At 36.4% G+C, this 22,006-nt stretch overlaps 1 protein-coding gene across 1 annotated transcript in view; it reads left to right on the top strand.

Annotated features, from left to right (window-relative positions):
• Positions 1-22,006, top strand: part of KYNU (kynureninase) — a 118,496-nt gene that overhangs the window by 16,392 nt on the left and 80,098 nt on the right. Inside the window, exons 3-4 of the mRNA XM_068967958.1 lie at positions 5,496-5,616; positions 15,303-15,385. Coding sequence (XP_068824059.1) covers positions 5,496-5,616; positions 15,303-15,385 — 204 coding nt within the window. The remainder of the gene's footprint in view (positions 1-5,495; positions 5,617-15,302; positions 15,386-22,006) is intronic.

The following is a 22,006-nucleotide window of genomic DNA, read 5'->3' as shown; positions in this document are numbered from 1 at the left end:
GTCTTTCCCTGTTTTAGCTATTTATTTTTTGTTTGTTTGTTTTCTGGGCGTTTTATTCTTTCTGATGTGATAAGTCATTGAGTATGAGTTTGGCTTAAATGGCCTTTATTATGTTGAAATATTGTCCCTCTATATCTGCTTTGATGAGAGTAGTTTTTTTTTTTTAATCATGTGTGGATATTGAATTTTATGAAAAGTTTTTGCTGCATCTATTGAGATAATCATGAAATTTTTATCCTTCCTACTGTTAATGTGGTGCATCACATTGATTTGTGAATGCTGAGCCATCCTTGTGACTATGGAATAAATCCAACTCGATTATGGAGTATGATTATTTTTATACAATATTAGATTCCATTTGCTAATATTTCATTGAGGACTTTTACATCTATAGTCATCAAAGATACCGATCTGCATTTTTTTGTTGTTGTTGCAGTTTTTGTTTTGTAGTTTTTGTAGTCTGTTTAGTTTTTATATCAGGGCAGTTGTGGACTCATAGAATGAAATTGAGAGTGTTCTTTTCACTTTGGGGGATAGTTTGAGAAGGATAGGTATTAGTTATCCTTTATATTTTTGCTAGAATTCCCTTGTAAAGCTGTCCTGTCCTGGACTTTTGTTTGCTGGGAGCTTTTAATTTGGTTTTGTTTTTTTCTATTACAAACACATGTTATCTAATAATGATTGATCTGTTCAAGTTGTCTATTTCTTCTTAATTCAGTTTTGGCAGGTTGTATGTTTCTAGAAATTAATACAGAACCCCATGACAGCCAAGAGCACCAAATTTCAATACCAAATTTTCTTATCATTCTTCTGGCACAAGAGAAGCTGAGCCCCCCACAGCTTAAAGGTCTATGGGTCTTTGATGTTGTAAAGATCTTATGGAATTGGGCTGGAGAGTGGAATGTTATCTCATCATTCTTATTATAAAAGGTACTTTCCTGATACTCTATTGTATTTCTTTACCTAATGCCAATGGAATGCTCTTATGATGTCATTAGATGTGCTTTAAGACTTGAAAAAATGTAACCAAGTAAAAGGAAAATAAAGAAAATGGGGAACCCACTTTTGGAAGACATGTGATGAAATACTTTACAATTCTGCTTTTCTTTCATAAGAACACATTTTAAAAATGATTTTCTAAATAACAGTAACCCAATACTTCAGTTCAGTTCAGTTCAGTCACTCAGTGGTATCTATCTTTTTGTGACCCCATGGACTGCAGTATGCCAGGCCTCCCTGTCCATCAAGAACTCCCAGAGTTTACTCAAACTCATGTGCTTTGATTCAGTGGTGTCATCTAACCGTCTCATCCTCTGTCGTTCCCTTTTTCTCCTGCCTTCAGTCTTTTGCATCATGAGGGTCTTTTCCAATGAGTCAGTTCTTCACATCAGGTGCCCAAAAGACTGGAGTTTCAGCTTTAGCATCGGTTTTTCCAGTGATTATTCAGGATTGATTTCCTTCAGGATAGACTGGTTGGATCTCCTTGCAGTCCAAGTGACTCTCAAGAGTCTTCTCCAACACCACTGCTCAAAAGCATCAATTCTTCAGTGCTTAGCTTTCTTTATAGTCCAACTCTCACATCCATCCATGACTACTGCAAAAACTATAGCTTTGACTAAATGAACCTTTGTTGATAAAGTAATATCTCTGCTTTTTAATATGCTGTCTAGGTTGGTCACAACTTTTCTTCCAAGCAGCAAGTGTCTTTTAATTTCATGGCTGCAGTCACCATCTGTAGTGATTTAGGAGCCCTCTGTCACTGTTTCCATTGTTTCCCCATCTATTCAATATGAAGTGATGGGATCTGATGCCATGATCTTAGTTTTCTGAACGTTGAATTTAAAGCCAACTTTTTCACCATCGTCTTTCACTTTTATCAAGAGGCTCTTTATTTCTTCCTTGCTTTCTGCAATAAGTGTGGTGTCATCTGCATATCTGAAGTTATTGATATTTCTCCCGGCAATCTTGATTCTGGCTTGTGCTTCATCCACTCCAGGATTTCTCATGATGTACTCTGCATATAAGTTAAATAAGCAGGGTGACAATATACAGCCTTGACATTCTCCTTTCCCAATTTGGAACCAGTCTGTTGTTCCATGTCCAGTTCTAACTGTTGCTTCTTAACTTGCGTATAGATTTCTCAGGAGGCAGGTCAAACTACTGCACATTGCATTCATCTCACACACTAGGAAAGTAATGCTCAAAATTCTCCATGCCAGGATCCAATAGTAAGTGAACTGTGAACTTCCAGATGTTCAAGCTGGATTCAGAAAAGACAGAGGAACCAGAGATCAAAATGCCAACATCCGTTGGATCATTAAAAAAGTGAAAGAGTTCCAGAAAAACATCTACTTCTGCTTTATTGACTATGCAAACCCAATATTTAGTTGTCTATAAAAGCGCCACTAAGAAAAAACAGACAAAAAAAAAAAAGTGGGAGAATATATCTGGGTGGTTGCCTCCTCTTCCTGGGTTGTTGACAAGGCTGACACACACAGAACATGTTTAGTCCTTAAACTACTTTTAGAATGCTCAGTTGAAATCTAAGCCATGGTGCACTGATTGAAACTTCTGAATTCTGAATAAAATCATTCAAAATTTGTTCTCTAGATTGACAAAGAACTGTTAGATTAATCCAATTTAAATGTATGAACAATATTTACATCTGTTTATTGGGACAGATTTCAGTTCAGTTCAGTCACTCAGTCATGTCTGACTCTTTGCAACCCCATGGACTGCAGCATGCCAGGCTTCCCTGTCCATCAGCAATTCCTGGAGCTTGTTCAAACTCATGTCCGTTAAGTTGATATCGCCATTCAACCAGCTCATCCTCTGTGGCCCTCTTCTCTCCTGCCCTCAACTTTTCCAGCATCAAGGTCTTTTTTCAGAGAGTCCGCTCTTTGTCTCAGGTGGCCAAAGGATTGGAGATTCAGCTTCAGCATCAGTCCTTCCAATGAATACTCAGGACAGATTTCCTTTAGGATTAACTGGTTTGATCTCCTTGCAGTCCAAGGGACTCTCAAGAGTCTTCTCCAACACCACAGTTCAAAAGCATCAATTCTTCAGTGCCCAGCCATCTTTATGGTTCAGATCTCATATCCACACAACTATAGGAAAAACTATAGCTTTGACTATGTGGAACTTTGTTGGCAAAGTAAATCTCCGCTTTTTAATATTCTGTCTAGGTTTGTCATAGCTTTTCTTCCAGGTAGCAAGCGTCTTTTAATTTCATGGCATCAGTCAACATGTGCAGTGATTTTGGAGCCCAAGAAATTAAAGTCTGTCACTGATTTCATGGTTTCCCCATCTATTTGTCATGAAGTGATGGGACCAGATGCCATGATCTTAGTTTTCTGAATGTCTAGTTTTATGCCAGCTTTTTCACTCTCCTCTTTCACTTTCATCAAGAGACTTTTTAGTTCCTCTTCACTTTCTGCCATAAAGATAGTGTCATCTGCATAGCTGAGGTGTTTGATATTTCTCCCAGTGATCTGGATTCCAGGTTATGCTTCATTCAGTTGGACCTTTCACATGATATACTCTGTATATAAGCTAAATAAGCAAGATGACTACATACAGCCTTGACATACTCTTCCCCGATTTGGACCAATCTGTTGTTTCATGTCCAGCTCTAACTGTTACTTCTTGACCAAGAAAAATAAATGAAAAAAGGCAAAAATGGTTATCTGAGGAGGCCTTACAAATAGCTGAGAAAAGAAGAGAAGCAAAAAGGAAAAGAGGAAAAGAAAGCTATATCCATCTGAAAGCAGAGTTTCAAAGAATATCAAGGAGCGATAAGAAAGCCTTCCTAAGTGATCAGTGCAAATAGAGGAAAATCATAGAATGGGAAAAACTAGAGATCTCTTCAAGAAAATTAGAAATACAAAGATGCAAAGATGGGCACAATAAAGGATAGAAAATGTATGGACCTAACAGAAGCAGAAGAAACTAAGAAAAGGTGACAAGAATATACAGAAGAACTATACAAAAAAGATCTTAATGACCCAGATAATCATGATGGTGTGATCACTCACCTAGAATCAGACATCCTGGAGTAAGAAGTCAAGTGGGCCTTAGGCAGCATCACTATGAACAAAGCTGGTGGATGTGATGGAATTCTAGTTAAGCTATTTCAGTTCCTACAAGATGATACTGTGAAAGTGCTGCACTCAATATGCCAGCAAATTTGGAAACTCAGCAATGGCCACAGGACTGGAAAAGGTCAGTTTTCATTCTAATCCCAAAGAAAGGCAATGCCAAAGAATGCTCAAACTACCACACAATTGCACTCATCTCACACACTAGGAAAGTAAAGCTCAAAATTCTCCAAGCTAGGCTTCAATAGTACATGAACTTAGAACTTCCAGATGTTCAAACTGGATTTTTAAAAGGCAGAGGAAGGAGAGATCAAATTGCCAACATCTGTTGGGTCATTGAAAAAGGAAGAGAATTCCAGAAAGAAACATGTGCTTCCTTGACTATGCTAAAGCCTTTGACTGTGTGGATCACAACAAACTGTGGAATATTCTTCAACAAATGGGAATACCAAACCACCTTACCTGCCTCGTGAGAAATCTGTATAAAGGTCAAGAAGCAACAGTTAGAACCAGACATGGAACAATGGACTGGTTCCTATTTGAGAAAGAGTCAGACTTAAGAGATGCCAGTGAAAAACAGAGACAGTCTCTATAAAGGCTGTCAGGTTGAATTAAATGGTGGCCTTTAAAAAGTCAGCAAAGGTTTAAGTAATCTAAATAAAGAGGAGAATACAACCAAATTATTCCAGTAAAATTTTAGCAGAAGTTTAATCTTTCTTTCAATAGAATTAAGATAAAACTTAGAAGAACACAATTATAAACTTGTGCATTTCTAGAAAATACTTTAACCATATGGATTGATTTGCTGCTGAAATTGTATTTATTGCAACCAAGGTAGAATTAAAAAGTAGTGTAGCTCTCATTTATTTGAATAAGAAGTAAATAAAGAAAAGAGCCTTTGCCTAAACATGTATGCATAGAGAGAGAATAGAAATGTACACATTTAATATATCCACTTCAGATATATCGAAAATCATTAAATTGTTTCTATATGCTGCAACACCAGTTAATGCAGAGTATCATTACTTGTCAAATTCTGGTAACCTTCTGCTATAACTAGATAGGATGATATAATTTCTGTAAAAATTCTTGTTTTAACTTTTTTCTATTGGCTATTTATTATTGGAAGTACTTGTTCATCTAGATTTCTTCGTGGAGCATAATACATATGACAGATCTAAACAGAAGCATTTAAATATTTAAATTATATTTTAAAATATAAATGTAAAATATTATTTTTAAGAGAACCTGATGCTATACTTGGAAGGAATTGTAAGATATTTCTCATTCTTCTTGGAGTTAAATACCTTTTTTGTTTGTAGTGGATAAACAACACCAAATGGAATAATGTTAATTAACTGAATAGTATTTTTTTTTTTCATTTTTCTTCTATTTCAGTTGATTTATCTTTGGTGAATAAGGATGAAGAAGCTATCTATTTCTCGGGAAATTCTCTTGGCCTTCAACCAAAAATGGTTAAAACATACCTGGAAGAGGAACTAGATAAATGGGCCAAAATGTAAGTATTATTTCAAAAACTAACAATCAACATCTCATACAAGAATGGTGAAAATCACTCTAGACTGTCTAATATTTGAAAAGGTGTAAAGCAGAATCTTAGAATATTAGAGCAGAGAGGAACCAGAGGGATTGTGTTCAATGAGTGATAAAATATTCTCATTTTATGGACGAAGTAACTGAGGATCAGTAAATAAGGTCATATGGCAAATTAGTGGTAGAATCAATAGTAAAGCTTTTAAAATTTTTAAAAAATTAAGCTCCTCCTCTGAATTGGTTCATCTATGTCATAAGCAATTATTTTATTTTTTTAAATTATTAACAAAGGAGTTAATATTTAGGATTCAGTTTAGTGTTTTCATGATTAGTTCTTGGCTAAGCTCTAGCACACCAATTTTTATAAATAAGAAAATAAAAATTGTTGAGGGGGGACAAGATGTCCAGTGAAACAGAAGGTACTTCCCTCACCAAACTGAACTTGATTATTGAGAAGATGCGTATCCCTGTTGGCTCAGATGGTAAAGATTCATGCCCATGCCTGCAATGCAGGAGACCCTAGTTCAATTCCTGGGTTGGGAAGATTCCCTGGAGAAGGGCATGGCAACTCATTCCAGTATTCATGCCTGGAGAATCCCATGGCCAGAGGAGTCTCGCGGGCTACAGTCCATGGGATTGCAAAAGAGTCGGACATGATTAAACAACTAAAACTTTCATTGAGTAGATGCTCCATTGGGGCTTAGTTTAGCAGGTTCACTCTAACTGTGTAGGAATCTTAAATCAAGATTCATGTTTTTCTCCATTTTCCTGTTCTGCTTTTACTTTTCTGCTTATGAAACCCTCCATACTTTCTATTTATCTCAATTCTCACCTCTTAAATATCAACCTTCTCAACCACTCATTACCCCTTGCTGAATATCTAGTGTATTAGTAATCACTGCTCTACAATAGGCAGTTTAGAAGTATCTACTCACATTAGTTTCATGTTTTTAGCTATATTATAAATCCCTTAAGGAAAATAACTTAATCTTATGTACTTAATCTTATCCTTCCCTAATAATTACTGACAGCTAAAACTGGAATTTTTTAAAAATATCTTACTATTTAAATATTTATATTATTTGAATATTAAAAATAGTATAAGTATTTAAAAATATTTTTGCTTCTTAGAATTTGAAAAAAAGGATGAGGGGGAAGCTAAACCTAAAGCACAAGGGAAAAAAAGAAATTCAGGAATATGAAACCATACCAGATAAGAATTCTGAGCAAGATATTTAGTTCTCATAGAAACCCAAAATGACTTTTCCAGCTTTCTATATTATTCAGGCCAGTGGTCTTTCCTGTTGGGAGCAAAACCTCTTCTTCAAAGTTAAGTTTAAACTGACTGTGCCAATGATTACTACCATGGCTATTAGATAACACTGCAGAGTTCTTAATTTTAGTGGTTAAGAATGTAAGTTCACAACTTAGTGCAAGAATAATAGAGTTTTACACAATTTATTAGGTCTATTATAATTTTATTTGCATAACATTTATGCATACTTTGAAAAGTAAATATCACTACATTTGAAAGCATTTTGCACTTGCAGGCTTTGATATTTTAAAATATGAGGATCATAGTTAATAAAAATGGTTAATATTCATTTTTGGCCTAAATGTAAAATATAGCAGATAATTAGATTGACCTTGAGATTTGGAGAGTGTCTTTGCCTCTTAGATATTTGTTCAGCAAACTGTGCATTTTTATCCTTCATGTATATTCTAAAATATGCCACTCTGCTATCCTATTTGTATCCTTTTAATTATTCTACTTTATTAAAAGACTGGTTGATTATTCTCAAAACTTTTACTCCAATTATGTTCAGGCAGAAGTGTCAGGACAGCCTGCATCTCTGTCATAATATCCTCCTATTGTTGCTACCTTTCAATTTTATATTTTACATTGTGACAACAGAAACTTACATACTCTTAACCACCCCTACCAATTTTTCATCAGACAGATGATTTAGCAAGGAAGTATGTTGTAATGCTTCAAGCAATGTAAACTGAACTTTGAAAAGACTTCTTCTGAGTAAAAGATTAGATAACTAGTTGGTATTATTTAGTCTTTTTGTTGTGAACTGTGGTGTCCCAGTCAACATCATGGTGCTGCCAGCCAAGCGATATCAGTAGTATTTGCGGTTCATGAATACTGTCTTGTTTCCTTCCATCCTACCCCCAATCTTTAATCTCAAATGGGTTTTTTCATTCATTTTTTTGCTCCTAAATATTTAGCTTAAAACTCCATTCTAGCCTTTTCAGCTAATGTATTGAAAGGAAAACTTTTCCTCTATCAACTTACCATCTAGTGGTTGGGGGCCTGAGGATTAATTGACAACAGATAGATTAGCTTTCCAGGTGGTACTAGTAGTAAAGAATCTGCCTGACAATGCAGGGGACACAAGAGACACAAGATACATGTTCAATCCCTGGGTCAGGAAGATCCTTGGAGTAGAAAATAATAACCAACTCCAGTATTCTTGCCTGGAGAATCCCATGGAGAGAAGAGCCTAGCAGGCTACAGTCCATGGGGTCACAAAGAATTGGACATCATGCAGCGGGTACACACACACAGAGATTAGCAGGAGAAAACTTTGTTTTACATGGGTGCAGAAACACACTACGGTGATTCACTTATCAGCCAGAGTAAGGGATTAAAACCAATTTAACAAAAAGGGGGGAGTTTTAGGCTTCAGTAGGAAAGTACGGTCGGCTCACCTGGGCTTTTCTGTCTTGATAATAACCAGCAGAATCTTTCCTGCTTGGGAGCTCCCCAAGAGAAAGACTGAGGGAAAGTAAATGTGTAACTCCTAGTGCTAAGGGCCATTCTTCTCTGATGGTGGGACAGTGGTGGTGGTATTTTCAGGAGGCTTTCCTTAAGTTGGGACAATGTTTCTTTCTTAGGTCAAACATGCTTTTTTTTTTTTTTTTTAAACATGCTTTTAAAGTAATCTTCCTTTCACTGTGGTGGCCCATTGTTTCCTTCACTTGCCTTTCTAACTATTGCCTTTGTTTTTGTACTAAATTTCCCTTGCATATGTTTGGTTTGCCTCTGGATCCGGAACCACTCATTATTGTAATGAATATTATCAGGTTATCTGCTCTTCTTCATCTCCTCCAACCCTAATTCTGCCCTACTTCTCAGCAGATACCCAAACCAAGATAGTGCCCACCCCCATTCCTGACCAGTGAGAGATTTTGAGAACTGTCAAAGAGCTACACAGTCACTAAATAATGTACCTTAAAATTATTTGCTTAACAGAGTAAAATAACATTAAAAATTTATAGTCTTAACAGTAACTGAGAAATTTGAGTGGTCTAAGTGAAATATTGCCTTGGGATATTGATATCAAATTTCAATCCAAATCTCATCCATGACCTATAACATAGGAAATGCCATTGGGCTTATGTTTTTTATCTTCTAAGTCATCATCTTTAATGGAATATTGTAAACATGCGACCTACTTATCTATAAAATAAACCATCACTGGTCATAATGCAGCTCAATCTTATAATTCATGTGACTGCCGTATTTGATTAGTTTACGCTAAAGAAAAGTCAAGAATACAGGCACACTTAGAAATATTTTAGGACTCAATTGATTTCTTCTAAAACTTTAAGTGAATCAAGCAAGACTATGAAATTAAAATGCTTACAGCAAGACTATGACATTAAAATTCTTACCTCTGTATTTTTTAAATGCCTATTAGTATTTTCCAAATTCATTTTCAACTGTATATGATTTCTAAAGTATGTTAATAACACTTTATTTGGAGAATAAATTATTTGTTTGATGAAATGATAATATTTAGATTATTTTAATTTTCTTAAATAGAAAACTTTTAGTGTAATTTTGCTCTTTGATATATAATAATTAGTTATCAGCAAGAAGATATAACAACAATAAGAAGCAACAAAATATGCTTGTTCATTGTGGGTCTGCTAAGATGGATAGGCAATAAACTTAATTTGGGGGAATATTTAAAATTAAATATTTACTAATGACCCAGATCAATTAAAGGAGAATGAGTTAGTAATCATAGTGGTAAAATTCAGCTATGTCAGTTCTAAAGAGCACATTGTAAGTTGAAAGATGTGTGTTGTGTCCCTAGGTAGTAATCAGTATATTACTGGTCTTCTGGGTTATCCCATTTTCTAGATAAATAAATGTCTTTCTTTTTTATAGGAGCAAAAAGTTGCCACAGTTGTGTCTTTATATGGATTCTTATAAAAACTGATACAATTTAGGTAGAATTACTTAAAAAGAAAAATAGCACACTGAATTACGCTGTAGGAACAAACTGCCTGGTTTGCAGTGACTTAGCTTACATGGTAATATGTGTGCAGAAAGGGTTCTGGTGAAGCACATGGGATATGTATGTTTCTGCAGACCTGCAGTCTCATTTAATTTAAGGGTTTCTTTCTTTAAAAAATATAAAAGGGTATTGTAGAGGAGGAAAGACTTGCCCCCTACTCTCATAGATCCATTACTGCGCCTAGGAAATAAAGTAACAGGCAGACTAACAGAAGAAAAGGCATAAAATTTTATTACTTTTTAATATTACATGCATGAGGGCACCACAGGAAAAAAAGAAATGATATCCAAAAAAAGCAATGAGATTTGAAAGCTTATATATTGTCTTAATAGGGGCTAAAGAGGAACTATACAGGTCACTCTGAGAAAAGCAAATGATTTTTAGGAAGGATGAATAGGCTGTTAGAAGAATAGATGGGAAGTGCGGTAGTTTGTGACAAAGTCTATCTGGCTGTGGTGCTGACTTCGTCTCCTCTCTTGTGACCTGAGACAATCTTCCCTTGTTGATGAAACTTCCAAAAAGGGAATTAAGGACAAATTGAGTTCTTTTGGAGGATCTGTCTTCAGGCAGATAAGGGGAGTTCAGAGATATCCTCCTCTTGCATTTGCTCTTTTTCAAGTACCTCCAGCACATAATAATCCTTATGCCCAAGCGGCAAGTTTTAGTGTGGCATATTCTGCCTCCAGTGTGAATAAGAAAGTACATGGTATGACATGTTACAGAGCTTTTCCTGACATCTCTGTTGGCTAATCATCAACTGGGTCACAGAAAAATGTTGTGATATCATTAAGGGAGACTCTTTGAAGTCTTATTTATTTACTTTCTGGGGGGAGCTTTTAAAAGCAGGGGCACTTTTCATTCTGTAGGATGGTTAAAGCACAGTCCTATTTCAAAGAGGATCCACATTTCTATTAACTTCCTAATTAGATTTTATATCCTGAAATCTAATTTCATGAGCAAATACTGCTCTGCAGACATCTCAGCCTACTCACAGCAATGATTGATGCAATGGTAGTGAGTGAACTCTCCTACGCTCTCTTTTCCTTCACAGCATTAGTAAAAGAAGATCGCACCTACACTGCAACTAGTTTAAGCAGTTTAGAATGAAAACAACATAAGCTTTCTCTTAAATTGAATATGTATGTTTGTAACTGCACTGTGATCCACATCAGCTCTTTCTAATGACAGGCCACTTTGAGTTTATTTGGGTAACACTTCCTAAATACATTTCACTACCCTAGGCTAGTAGACTGGCAAAATGAAGAAGTTGATTCTGTGTGTGACATCTTAAAGAAAGGAAGATGCCAAAAGCATTGCAGGAAGAAACAGATCCTTAAAGATTATTACCATGGTGTCTACCAGGGTGAGAAGTAGGTGGCATAATATTCTGAGATATAAATTCTCTGAGGCAGAACATAGAATTTTACTGCCTAACGGCAATAAGATGTATTGTGCTATCAGCAAGGCCATGGAGCTCTATGTGATTAAACTAAAAAAAGATCCAAGTATCTGCCTTTAACTACTATTTAATGATAAAGATTTTTGTCTTTAGCATTTATATTGGAAGTCAAGAAAGAGGCAAGCTTCAGGCTACCTAACAATAATATGAATAATACTCACTAACAATTCTCTTTCTCTTCCTCTTTAATTCTTATAGTCTCTTTATTCTCAAAGTCTTCTTCCTTCATCTCACTTTATACGGTAACTGAAGTATTAGTTTAAAAACTGTGTTTTACACCACATGCTGATGTGTAGTGCAGTGTTAGTCACTCAATCATGTCTGACTCCTTGCAACCCTATGGACTGTAGCCCAGTACCAGGCCCCTCTGTCCATGGAATTCTCCAGGCACACTGCAGTGTGTGCCATTTCCATCTCCAAGGGATCAATCTCCAACTCAGGGATTGAACTTGGGTCTCCTGGGTCTCCCACATTGCTGGCAGATACCATCTGAGCTACCAGGGAAGCCTTCACATGCTGATGAAGTGAGTTTTAACATTAGATTTGCATTAGGAAAGACAATTCAAAAAAGGGGTACCATGTACCAAGATCTTATACACGCTATCTTATTTATTTTTGATAGGTATCCTTTAAGATACATATTATAACCCATTTACTTTTATAAAAGTGGGAAATTAGGTACTGCTGGAAGAAGCACAAGCTTGAATCAAGATTGCTGGGAGAAATATCAATAACCTCAGATATGCAGATGACACCACCCTTATGGCAGAAAGTGAAGAGGAGAGTGAAAAAGTTGGCTAGAAACTCAACATTCAGAAAACTAAGATCATGGCATCTGGTCCCATCACTTCATGGGAAATAGATGGGGAAACAGTGGAAACAGTGTCAGACTTTATTTTGGGGGGCTCCAAAATCACTGCAGATGGTGACTGCGGCCATGAAATTAAAAGACACTTACTCCTTGGAAGAAAAGTTATGACCAACCAAGATAGCATATTGAAAAGCAGAGACATTACTTTGCCAACAAAGGTCTGTCTAGTCAAGGCTATGGTTTTCCCAGTGGCCATGTATGGATGCGAGAGTTGGACTGTGAAGAAAGCTGAGCACCGAAGAATCGATGCTTTTGAACTGTGGTGTTGGAGAAGATTCTTGAGAGTCCCTTGGACTGCAAGGAGGTCCAACTAGTCCATTCTAAAGGAGATCAGTCCTGGGATTTCTTTGGAAGGAATGATGCTAAGGCTGAAACTCCATTACTTTGGCCACCTCATGCGAAGAGTTGACTCATTGGAAAAGACTCTGATGCTGGCAGGGATTGGGGTCAGGAGGAGAAGGGGACGACCGAGGATGATATGGCTGGATGGCATCACTAACTCGATGGACGTGAGTCTGAGTGAACTCTAGGAGTTGGTGATGGACAGGGAGGCCTGGCGTGCTGCGATTCATGGGGTTGCAAACAGTCGGACACGACTGAGTGACTGAACTGACTGACTGACTGACTGAAACCTCTAATAAATGTAGCCTCATACGTACTATTGACCTGGAACTGGCCCATCCCAGGTGATGGAGTCAGTTGTTAAACATTCAGGATTTTCATTGATGGCAGGTATTCACGCCACAGAAATCAGCATGGGCTCCTCCTTTCCAGTTTCCCTACTGCTCTGTAGAGGAGAAACAATCCTTTGGCCTTCTGAGGTTTTAACCTTATAATAAAAGAGAGGTTAACAAGATAAAAAAATAATTTTGCTTATTAATGCAATTTATTAACATGGATACCTAAAGGATACATAGGAAATATTCAAGGAAAAATGAATAACTCCTGAAGGTGGCTGAGAATTCAAGCTTAAATCTCATTTGATAGCTAAAGAGGAAGAAAGATGCAGGCCTCTTAGGGGATAGTTAAGGACTTCTATGAAAGATGGATGGATCACTGAAGAATAGATAGGAGGAATAGTCTGAAGTTTATCTGGGCGGGTGGTGTTGCTTGTAGTCTCTCCTTGCTAAGAGGCTTCCCAGGTAGCTCAGATGGTAATGTGTCTGCCTGCAGTGCAAGAGACCTGGATTTGATCCCTGGGTTGGGAAGATTCCCTGGAGAAGGAAATGGCAACCCACCCAGGTATTCTTACCTGACGAATTCCAGGGACAGAGGAGCCTGGTAAGCTACAGTGGATGCAACTGAGCAACTGCCATCTTCTTTAGCTGATGAAACTCTTCGGAAGATTTATGATAACTGAGTTTCTTTCAAAGGATCTGTCTTTAGGCAGATAGCGAAGTTCAGAGAAAGCCTCTTCTTGGATTTTCTGTTTCTTCAAGTGCCTATAGCACAATATGGTGAATGTCCCACAATGATGTTTTAGGATGGCATATTCTACTAGCCTTCATCTCTAAGAGAAGGTTTTCCAGCTCACCGCTACCAGCTTATTTAATTCCAGAATATGTATTCATCACAGTTAACTCTATACATAGAGCACATGCTTATTCCTTTCTTCCAAGTTTACATAGTCTTTGGATTCCAAAAGAGTTAAGAACAGTCTATTCCAGAGCTTTCTAATATACAAGTTTGTAACAGCACACAAAGTCACTCTCTTCTCGATTTCTTCTACTATTTTTCAAATGTATTTGCCTTCCTCATTTGATAGAAATGACTTGAGAATTGACATTATCTTATGCATTTAGCATTTTTTTTTCCATTATGCCTACTGAGATACTTACTAGAATAACAAAATTGAGCTAGAATGTGATAGATGAAATTGCTAGAAAATATGGGATTCCCAGGTGGCTCAGTGTGGTAAAGAATTCACCTGCCAATTCAGGGAACACAGGAGCGATCCCTGGGTTGGGAATATCCTCCGTAGGAGGAAATGACAATCCACTCGAGTATTCTTGCTGGGATAATCCCATGGATAGAGAAGCCTGGTTGGCTACTGTCCATAGAGTCACAAAGAATCAGACAGGACTGAGCACACAGCAGGTGAACATGTAGTATTGTCTCTGATTATCGCCAAGTTTCACTATTAACTTAAAATGTCATCATGAGTATAATCACATTTTATATACTTCTATCTAATTCATAGGTTATAATTATATTTTAAAATGTAATTAATAATCATTTTAATATCTAGTCTCAAGTAATAGTAAAATGTTGTAGTATAGATACAATTATATGGAATGGTATACAGGTAAGATATTCAAATAGCCTTAAAATTTTCAAAAGAGAAAAAATAATATCTTAGACTCCAAAATAAGGAAAGATAATGAAATATTATATGGTCAACACCCCCTATGCTGCTGCTGCTAAGTCACTTCAGTCATGTCCGACTCTGTGCGACCCCATAGACGGCAGCCCACTAGGCTCTCCTGTCCCTGGGATTCTCCAGGCAAGAACACAGAAGTGGGTTGCCATTTCCTTCTCCAGTGCATGAAAGTGAAAAGTGAAAGTGAAGTGGCTCAGTCGTGTCCAACTCTTAGCAACCCCATGGACTGCAGCCTACCAGGCTTCTCTGTCCATGGGATTTTCCAGGAAGAGTACTGGAGTGTGTTGCCATTGCCTTCTCCGATCAGGTTCCTCAGTCCATGGGATTTTCCAGGCAAGAATACTGGAGTGGGTTGCCATTTCCTTCTCCAAACACCCCCTATACTCCCCAACAAAAAAGGAAACAAAAAAGTACTTTAAAATTACAAGTTAAAAAGCAGAGTTCTCAGATATTACTTTTGGCTTTTTAAAAAGCATGCTTTTTATTAAAACATTACAAAGACTCACTTAGAAATGTTCAGTCACTAATGTTGATATTTGAAAACTCACACAAACACACAGAGATACACACTATACACACAGATGCACACCAAAACTAACATTGTTATATCCCTTTTCAATTTCAGGGGAGTCTATGGTCACACTGTAGGGAAACGTCCTTGGGTTATAGGAGATGAGACTATTTCAGGACTTATGAGTGACATTGTGGGTAAGTACAAAGTGATTTTTTTCCAAAAAACTCATAAAGATATAATCATTTGGTTATATACATAGGTTATAAGATAAACATTTTATTGAAGAACATCCTGATTTTTAATCTATAATACTAAAGAGTAAATGTGCTTTTAACTGAGACTTGATTGCTAATTTTTTTTTCTTATATATTCTAAGGCTATTATTTACTCATCAATGAAAAACATCTGCACTTATAATTAAGGAAATTTCATAGAAATCAACTTCAATTAGTTTTCTAAGAGTTTATTATACGGTAAATAAACATTAATCTTCACATGCCAAAGGCCTAAAACACCAATATGTTTAGGTTCACTTCAACTTAATCTGTGGTGATCTTTTAAAATTAGGCTGAGTGCTGTTGAAAATAATATTGTTGATGCTGTATTTTCAGTCTATGATGTATTTCCTAAACTGAACTCTATATACTGTTGGTAAAGCTATTCAATATAGTTTTAAATGGTAAATGTGTTATCATATTGAAAAAATTATTTGTTTGATCAGGTAGATTATTCAGCATTGCTTAAAGTCTTATGTGAAATTTAAGGTATTAAACTATATATATATATATATATATATATATGTATGTGTGTATACATATATACATATACACACACATATCTATCCCATAGTATCTCCTATATAAAGCCCCTTCTTTAAGATCAGGAAATAGAACAGTCTTCCCTAAAATATACAAATAACCACAGAGAATTAAACAAAGTGAGGAGACAGAGGAATATTTTCCGGAGAATGGCAGGAAACTGCAAAGAACCAAGTGAAGTGTTAATTAATCTACTCAATAAAAAAATGCAAAGTAATGACTCTAAAGATGCTCAATTAATTCAGCAGAATGGGTGAAAATAATGAGGAGTTAAACAAAGAGTTAGAAAATATAAAGAAGAACCAAACAGAGCCAAAAGAAACAACTGAAATAAACTAGAAGGAATCAACAATAGAGTAGACGATACAGAGGAATGTATCAGTGAGCTGGAAAACAAGAGTAGTAAAAATTACTCCAGCTAAGCAGAAAAACGGAATAAAGAATTGAAAAAGAGGAACAGTTTAAGAGATATCTGGGACAATATCAAGTATACTAACATTCACATTGTAAGGGTCCCAGAAGGAGAAGAAAGGGGTAGAGAAGTTATTAAAAGTAATGATTCCTGAAAACCTCCCTAACCTGGGAAAGGAAACAGACATCCAGGTCCAGGAATCACAGAAGGTCCCAAATAAGATCAGCCCACAGAGGTCCACACAAAAACACATTTGTAATTAAAATGTCAACAAAAAAAGAAAAAAAATCTTTAAAAAGCAAGGGGAAAGCAATTTATTATGCATAAGAGAACTCCCAAAAAAACAGTAGCTGACTTTCCAGCAGAAACTCTGCAGGCCAGAAGAGAGTGGCATGATATATTTAAAGTGGTAAAAATAAAAAAGCCTACAACCAAGAATACTCTGCTTGGCATGGCTATCATTCAAATTTGAAAGAGAGTGAAGGCATTTCACAAATAAGCAAATGCTAGAAGAATTCAGCACCACTAAATATGCTTTACAGGAAATGTTAATGAGACTTCTGTAGGTGGGAAGAAAAGGCCACAAGTAGAAATAAAAAAATTATAAAAGGAAAAATGTCTCTTTTTTAAATGTCCTATACACAGTATTCATTTGTTCTGTAATGGTTCACATTTTAAATAGTGCTTTCTGACAACATGCCAGTTGGCTCTTCTTTAATAGGGTAATAAGAATAGCAGTTCACATTCAAGGTGGCAGTATCACCAGACCACATGAGAAGGGTAAGCAGAGACCCTCTGGGCATGTTGCGGACATGTTGTGTAGGGCAGAGGGTTTCTAAAGGAAAGAAACAGGAGAGATTGGGAGAAAGAGCACCTTTATATTTACAGATGTCATTACTCTTTCCAAATAGTGATCATATTAGCTTTTCTGGTAATCCCATGTAGGGAGAAGAGGAAGAAAGCAGCATATCCTGCTTTAGATGCTTGGTTGGGGTTTGCCTGCAAGAAGGAAGTTTATGGACACATTTGACAAGCACCCACATCTATCAGGTGACGCTTCCTCAACCCTCAGCCACCATTCACACCCTCTGTACTGACAGCAAGACAGGGAAGAAACCTTTAGCTTTCATTCTGTGTTTAGCAAGGAGAGATTCAAAATTATCATAGTCAAAACAATGTTAATATAGTTTGTAAACAGACCACAAATAATTTAGGAACACTATGTTTCTAACTTCTTCTTATGTATTTCTGGGACTCATCCCAGCGTAAGGACAGTCTTCTGCCCCAAATAGACCCCCAAAAATAGATCCACAGGAAATGACTTTGCATTTTCAGTTCAGTTCAGTTCAGTACAGTCATTCAGTCGTGTCCAACTCTTTGGGACCCCATGGACTGCAGCACGCTAGGCTTCCCTGTCCATCACCAACTCCCGGAGTTTACTCAAACTCATGTCCATTGAGTCAGTGATGCCATCCAACCATCTCATCCTCTGTCGTCCCCTTTTTCTCCCGCCTTCAATCTTTCCCAGCATCAGGGTCTTTTCAAATAAGTCAGCTCTTCGTATCAGGCAGCCAAAGTATTGGAGTGTCAGCTTCAGCATCAGTCCTTCCAATGAACACCCAGGACTGATTTCCTTCAGGATGGACTGGTTAGATCTCCCTGCAGTCCAAGGGACTCTCTCAAGAGTCTTTTCCAAAACCACAGTTCAAAAGCATCAATTTTTTGGTGCTCAGCTTTCTTTAAAGATGCCTAAACTTTCTTGTCTAAAGCTCAACATTCAGAAAATGAAGATCATGGCATCTGGTCCCATAACTTCATGACAAATAGATGGGGAAACAGTGGAAACAGTGTCAGACTTTATTTTTTTGGGCTCCAAAATCACTGCAGATGGTGACTGCAGCCATGAAATTAAAAGACGCTTACTCCTTGGAAGAAAAGTTAGGACCAACCTAGATAGTATATTCAAAAGCAGAGATATTACTTTGCCGACTAAGGTCCGTCTAGTCAAGGCTATGGTTTTTCCAGTGGTCATGTATGGATGTGAGAGTTGGACTGTGAAGAAAGCTGAGTGCCAAAGAATTGATGCTTTTGAACTGTGGTGTTGGAGAAGGCTCTTGAGAGTCCCTTGGACTGCAAGGAGATCCAACCAGTCCATTCTGAAGGAGATCAACCTTGGGATTTCTTTGGAAGGAATGATGCTAAAGCTGAAACTCCAGTACTTTGGCCACCTCATGTGAAGAGTTGACTCATTGGAAAAAACTCTGATGCTGGGAGGGATTGGGGGCAGGAGGAGAAGGGGACGACCGAGGATGAGATGGCTGGATGGCATCACGGACTCGATGGACGTGAGTCTGAGTGAACTCCGGGAGATGGTGATGAACAGGGAGGCCTGGCGTGCTGTGATTCATGGGGTTGCAAAGAGTTGGACACTACTGAGCGACTGAACTGAACTGAAACTTTCTGGCTTCCCAGAAAGCCTCAACATGATAGAGAACCAGATGGCTCTTGATGGCTCAGTCTGGGCTACGGAGCCACCACCCAAGTTTAAATATTCAGTTGACTATGAATTAGAAGTGATAATACCTGAAAACCTCCCTAACCTGGAAAAAGAAACAGACATCCAGGTCTATATATCAACTGTGTTAAGCATGAATGAGCATGGAACACACTCTTTCTTAACATAGGCCAAACTGGTAGACTTTTAAGGAAAACAAGTTCTTAGTGTAGGAACTATATGAATATGTAACCTGTTCTATTCAAAAGTTAACGTAAATAAATAAATAAGCACCTAGATAGAAAGGTTGCAAGCAAAAGCAAGCTCTGTTTGCTGCTATTTATTTTTGAGTAATCACTACACTATATACATTTCTACCTCTTTTATGTGGTTATATTACAGCATCAGAATATTAATTTTTAGTTTAAAATAAGAGGTTAAGTACAAACTGAAATTCTCCCTTCTGTTCTAAACACAGAAAAATAGAAAAAAAAATTTAGATTAACAAACATATAGCAACACTTAAAAATTAAAAAGAAATCTCTATTGATCAGAAATATAGTATTTGCTGAAGAAAGAAGGTACTTGGAAGCTGGAAGCACAGTATTTGAGGAGTAGTGCATGTAGCCAGCATGAGTATGTAGGGTTTGAGTGCAGGACTCACACAAGAAGCCCCAGGGTGAGTCTACAGAGCTCTGGATGCTTGGGGCTCAAACCCAAAGTCAGGACATTTTAACCAGGGTGGGTAACGGTGAAAGCTTAGCATCTCCTTCCAAACCAGTCAGGATCTTGGGAGCACAGAGCACATGATCAGACTGCCAGCATAATCCAGAGGATATGTATACGTACATGTATACGTACATGTATAGTGTTAGGGAGAGGATTCTCACCTGAACAATACTGGATAGCATTTATAAGTGTGTTGCCTAGTTGTCTGATAATGCTTTTAATCTGTGTTCATTTCTAAGAAGCCAATTATATTCATTCAAATGCCTAACACGTAAATCTAAAAAAAAAAAACCACACACACTCTAAAAATCCTGAACTAATTTGACCTTAGCGTTTATATTTTCCTTAGATGTGGACTGTTTTTTCTTTGATAGATTTGCTTTCAGAACATAAATTGCATTCTAATTCTATTATTTTGTGATTAATATTTATCATGCTCTAAAGAGGAGTTAGGATGTTAGGCCAGGGAAGTGGTAAGGCAATTATTTAGTGAGATTTATAAAACCCATAAAACTTGCAAATAGATTTCCTTTCACCATTTAAAAGTTTATAGCTCCACTGCAACTTATTAAATGTGCATGTGTTTTGTTGCCCAGCAAATATGTATATGTCACAATAATCAATGAAATTTCAAACCAGCCCTCCTCTCATTATTGTTAATAAGATTATTTTTTAAAAAAAGAATATTCATATTACTTAGATAAGTAACAAAATTGAACTTATTAAAAATGTTTTAAACAATAATCAGTTCTAGCTTTAGGGATTTTTGTGTGTCTTTGAAATACCACACAAAGGCATGTGACGTATATGGGATAAACTTCATTTTATATGGAACTCAGTAAAAAGTATATGTACTATTTATTTTATATATATTTTTTTCTCTAAGTTTCAAGCCTTAATATGACAAATGAATTATCATATTTAACTGGAAATATTATCAGTGCATCATTAAATATAAAGTAGCTTCTTTATTTTAATGATTTTTTTATTAAAGGTCTATTTTGTTCTCTACAATGCATGTTTAATCAGGAGAAATAATTCTACCTTTTTTTGTTGTTGTTGTTGACAGTATCTGCTAAAGAGGACCATGAGCATGATTTTAAAAGCTCGTTTTTAAATTTTTTTTTCAGTAGCTAATACCTATCCCCCAGTTTATTTACTTTTAAAACTGTATATATTAGTCAAATAAATGGTTCTTCATTTAAGTTTAAAAATGAATGAGTTTACTTTGTTTGCTTTAGTAGGAACTGATTCTTTTATAAGGTATGTGTGTATGTGTTCATGTTTGTCTTTTTTGCTGCAAATCCCAGGTTTCCTTTTTGCATTGGTTACTAGTAAGTTCTAAGAAAATCTGATAGAATGAAGTAGCAAAAACATTTAATAGCTTCTAATTTGTTTCCCATCACCATATATTGTACTTTGTTGCAATTTTTAAAAATCATTTTTTCTCATATTAAATGCAAGAAACCTAATATCCTCTTTGGAGGTAGATATTGTATAAATAAAAAAATTAAATTATGTGGTAACTACAGAAGACAGGAGCAGAAATCAAATTGATTTTTGCTACTTGTGGGTTGTCTAAGTGAGTCAGGAGCAAACAGACAAGCTGTAAGTTTTGGACTACAATTGAATCTTCCAGGTTCTTAAAACCACAGCCTTTATTTTATCATAATACTTCTGAAAAAGAAGGTACAGGAGGATAATAAAAATTATTATATGTACAAATTGATAGAGTGAATAGAGAGGAGAACAGGTAATGAGCAACCCTATTTACTCATACATAGAGAAAATAATTTCCATTTCATATGAGATGAAAAACATTTAATAAAACATTTATATATGTTATCAAACATTATATATATTTCTTTCACTTTTCATATATATAAAAACAAATGAAGCTTATCACATACATGTTACATGCCTTTGTATGGTATTTCAAAGACACAAAAGTCTCTAAAGGTGGAACTGCAAAACATGGAATAACTTTCCCTTATAATTAATGTCACATTATCAGGGTGCTAGAAATAGAATTGCTGAGGAATATTATTAATATTATTATTAAGCCTACTTCTCCCTGGGTACATAAACATTACAGAGGGCTAGATACATTCATTTTGGCTTATAAAACTATTGTAATATGAACATAAATTTGCTTGATGAAACTTGAGGTTGACCCGCAGAGAGGTAGTATCCCGGGGAGCTCTCTCCAAATAGCCATGAATCATCAAGCACACTCGAGACAACTCTAAGGACCACAGGAATTTGCTACTTGTAAAATAGAGTGGAAAGCTCTCAGATTTAGCTTAACTGCAAACCTTAGAACAAAACAACATTTGCATCTGCTTAATAGAGACATTACTTT

The sequence above is a fragment of the Capricornis sumatraensis genome, chromosome 3 (genome assembly GCF_032405125.1).
Source record: "Capricornis sumatraensis isolate serow.1 chromosome 3, serow.2, whole genome shotgun sequence".
Lineage (NCBI taxonomy): Eukaryota > Metazoa > Chordata > Mammalia > Artiodactyla > Bovidae > Capricornis > Capricornis sumatraensis.
The sequence above is the reverse complement of the archived record's forward strand: the minus strand, read 5'-3'. Positions and strand labels throughout refer to the sequence as shown.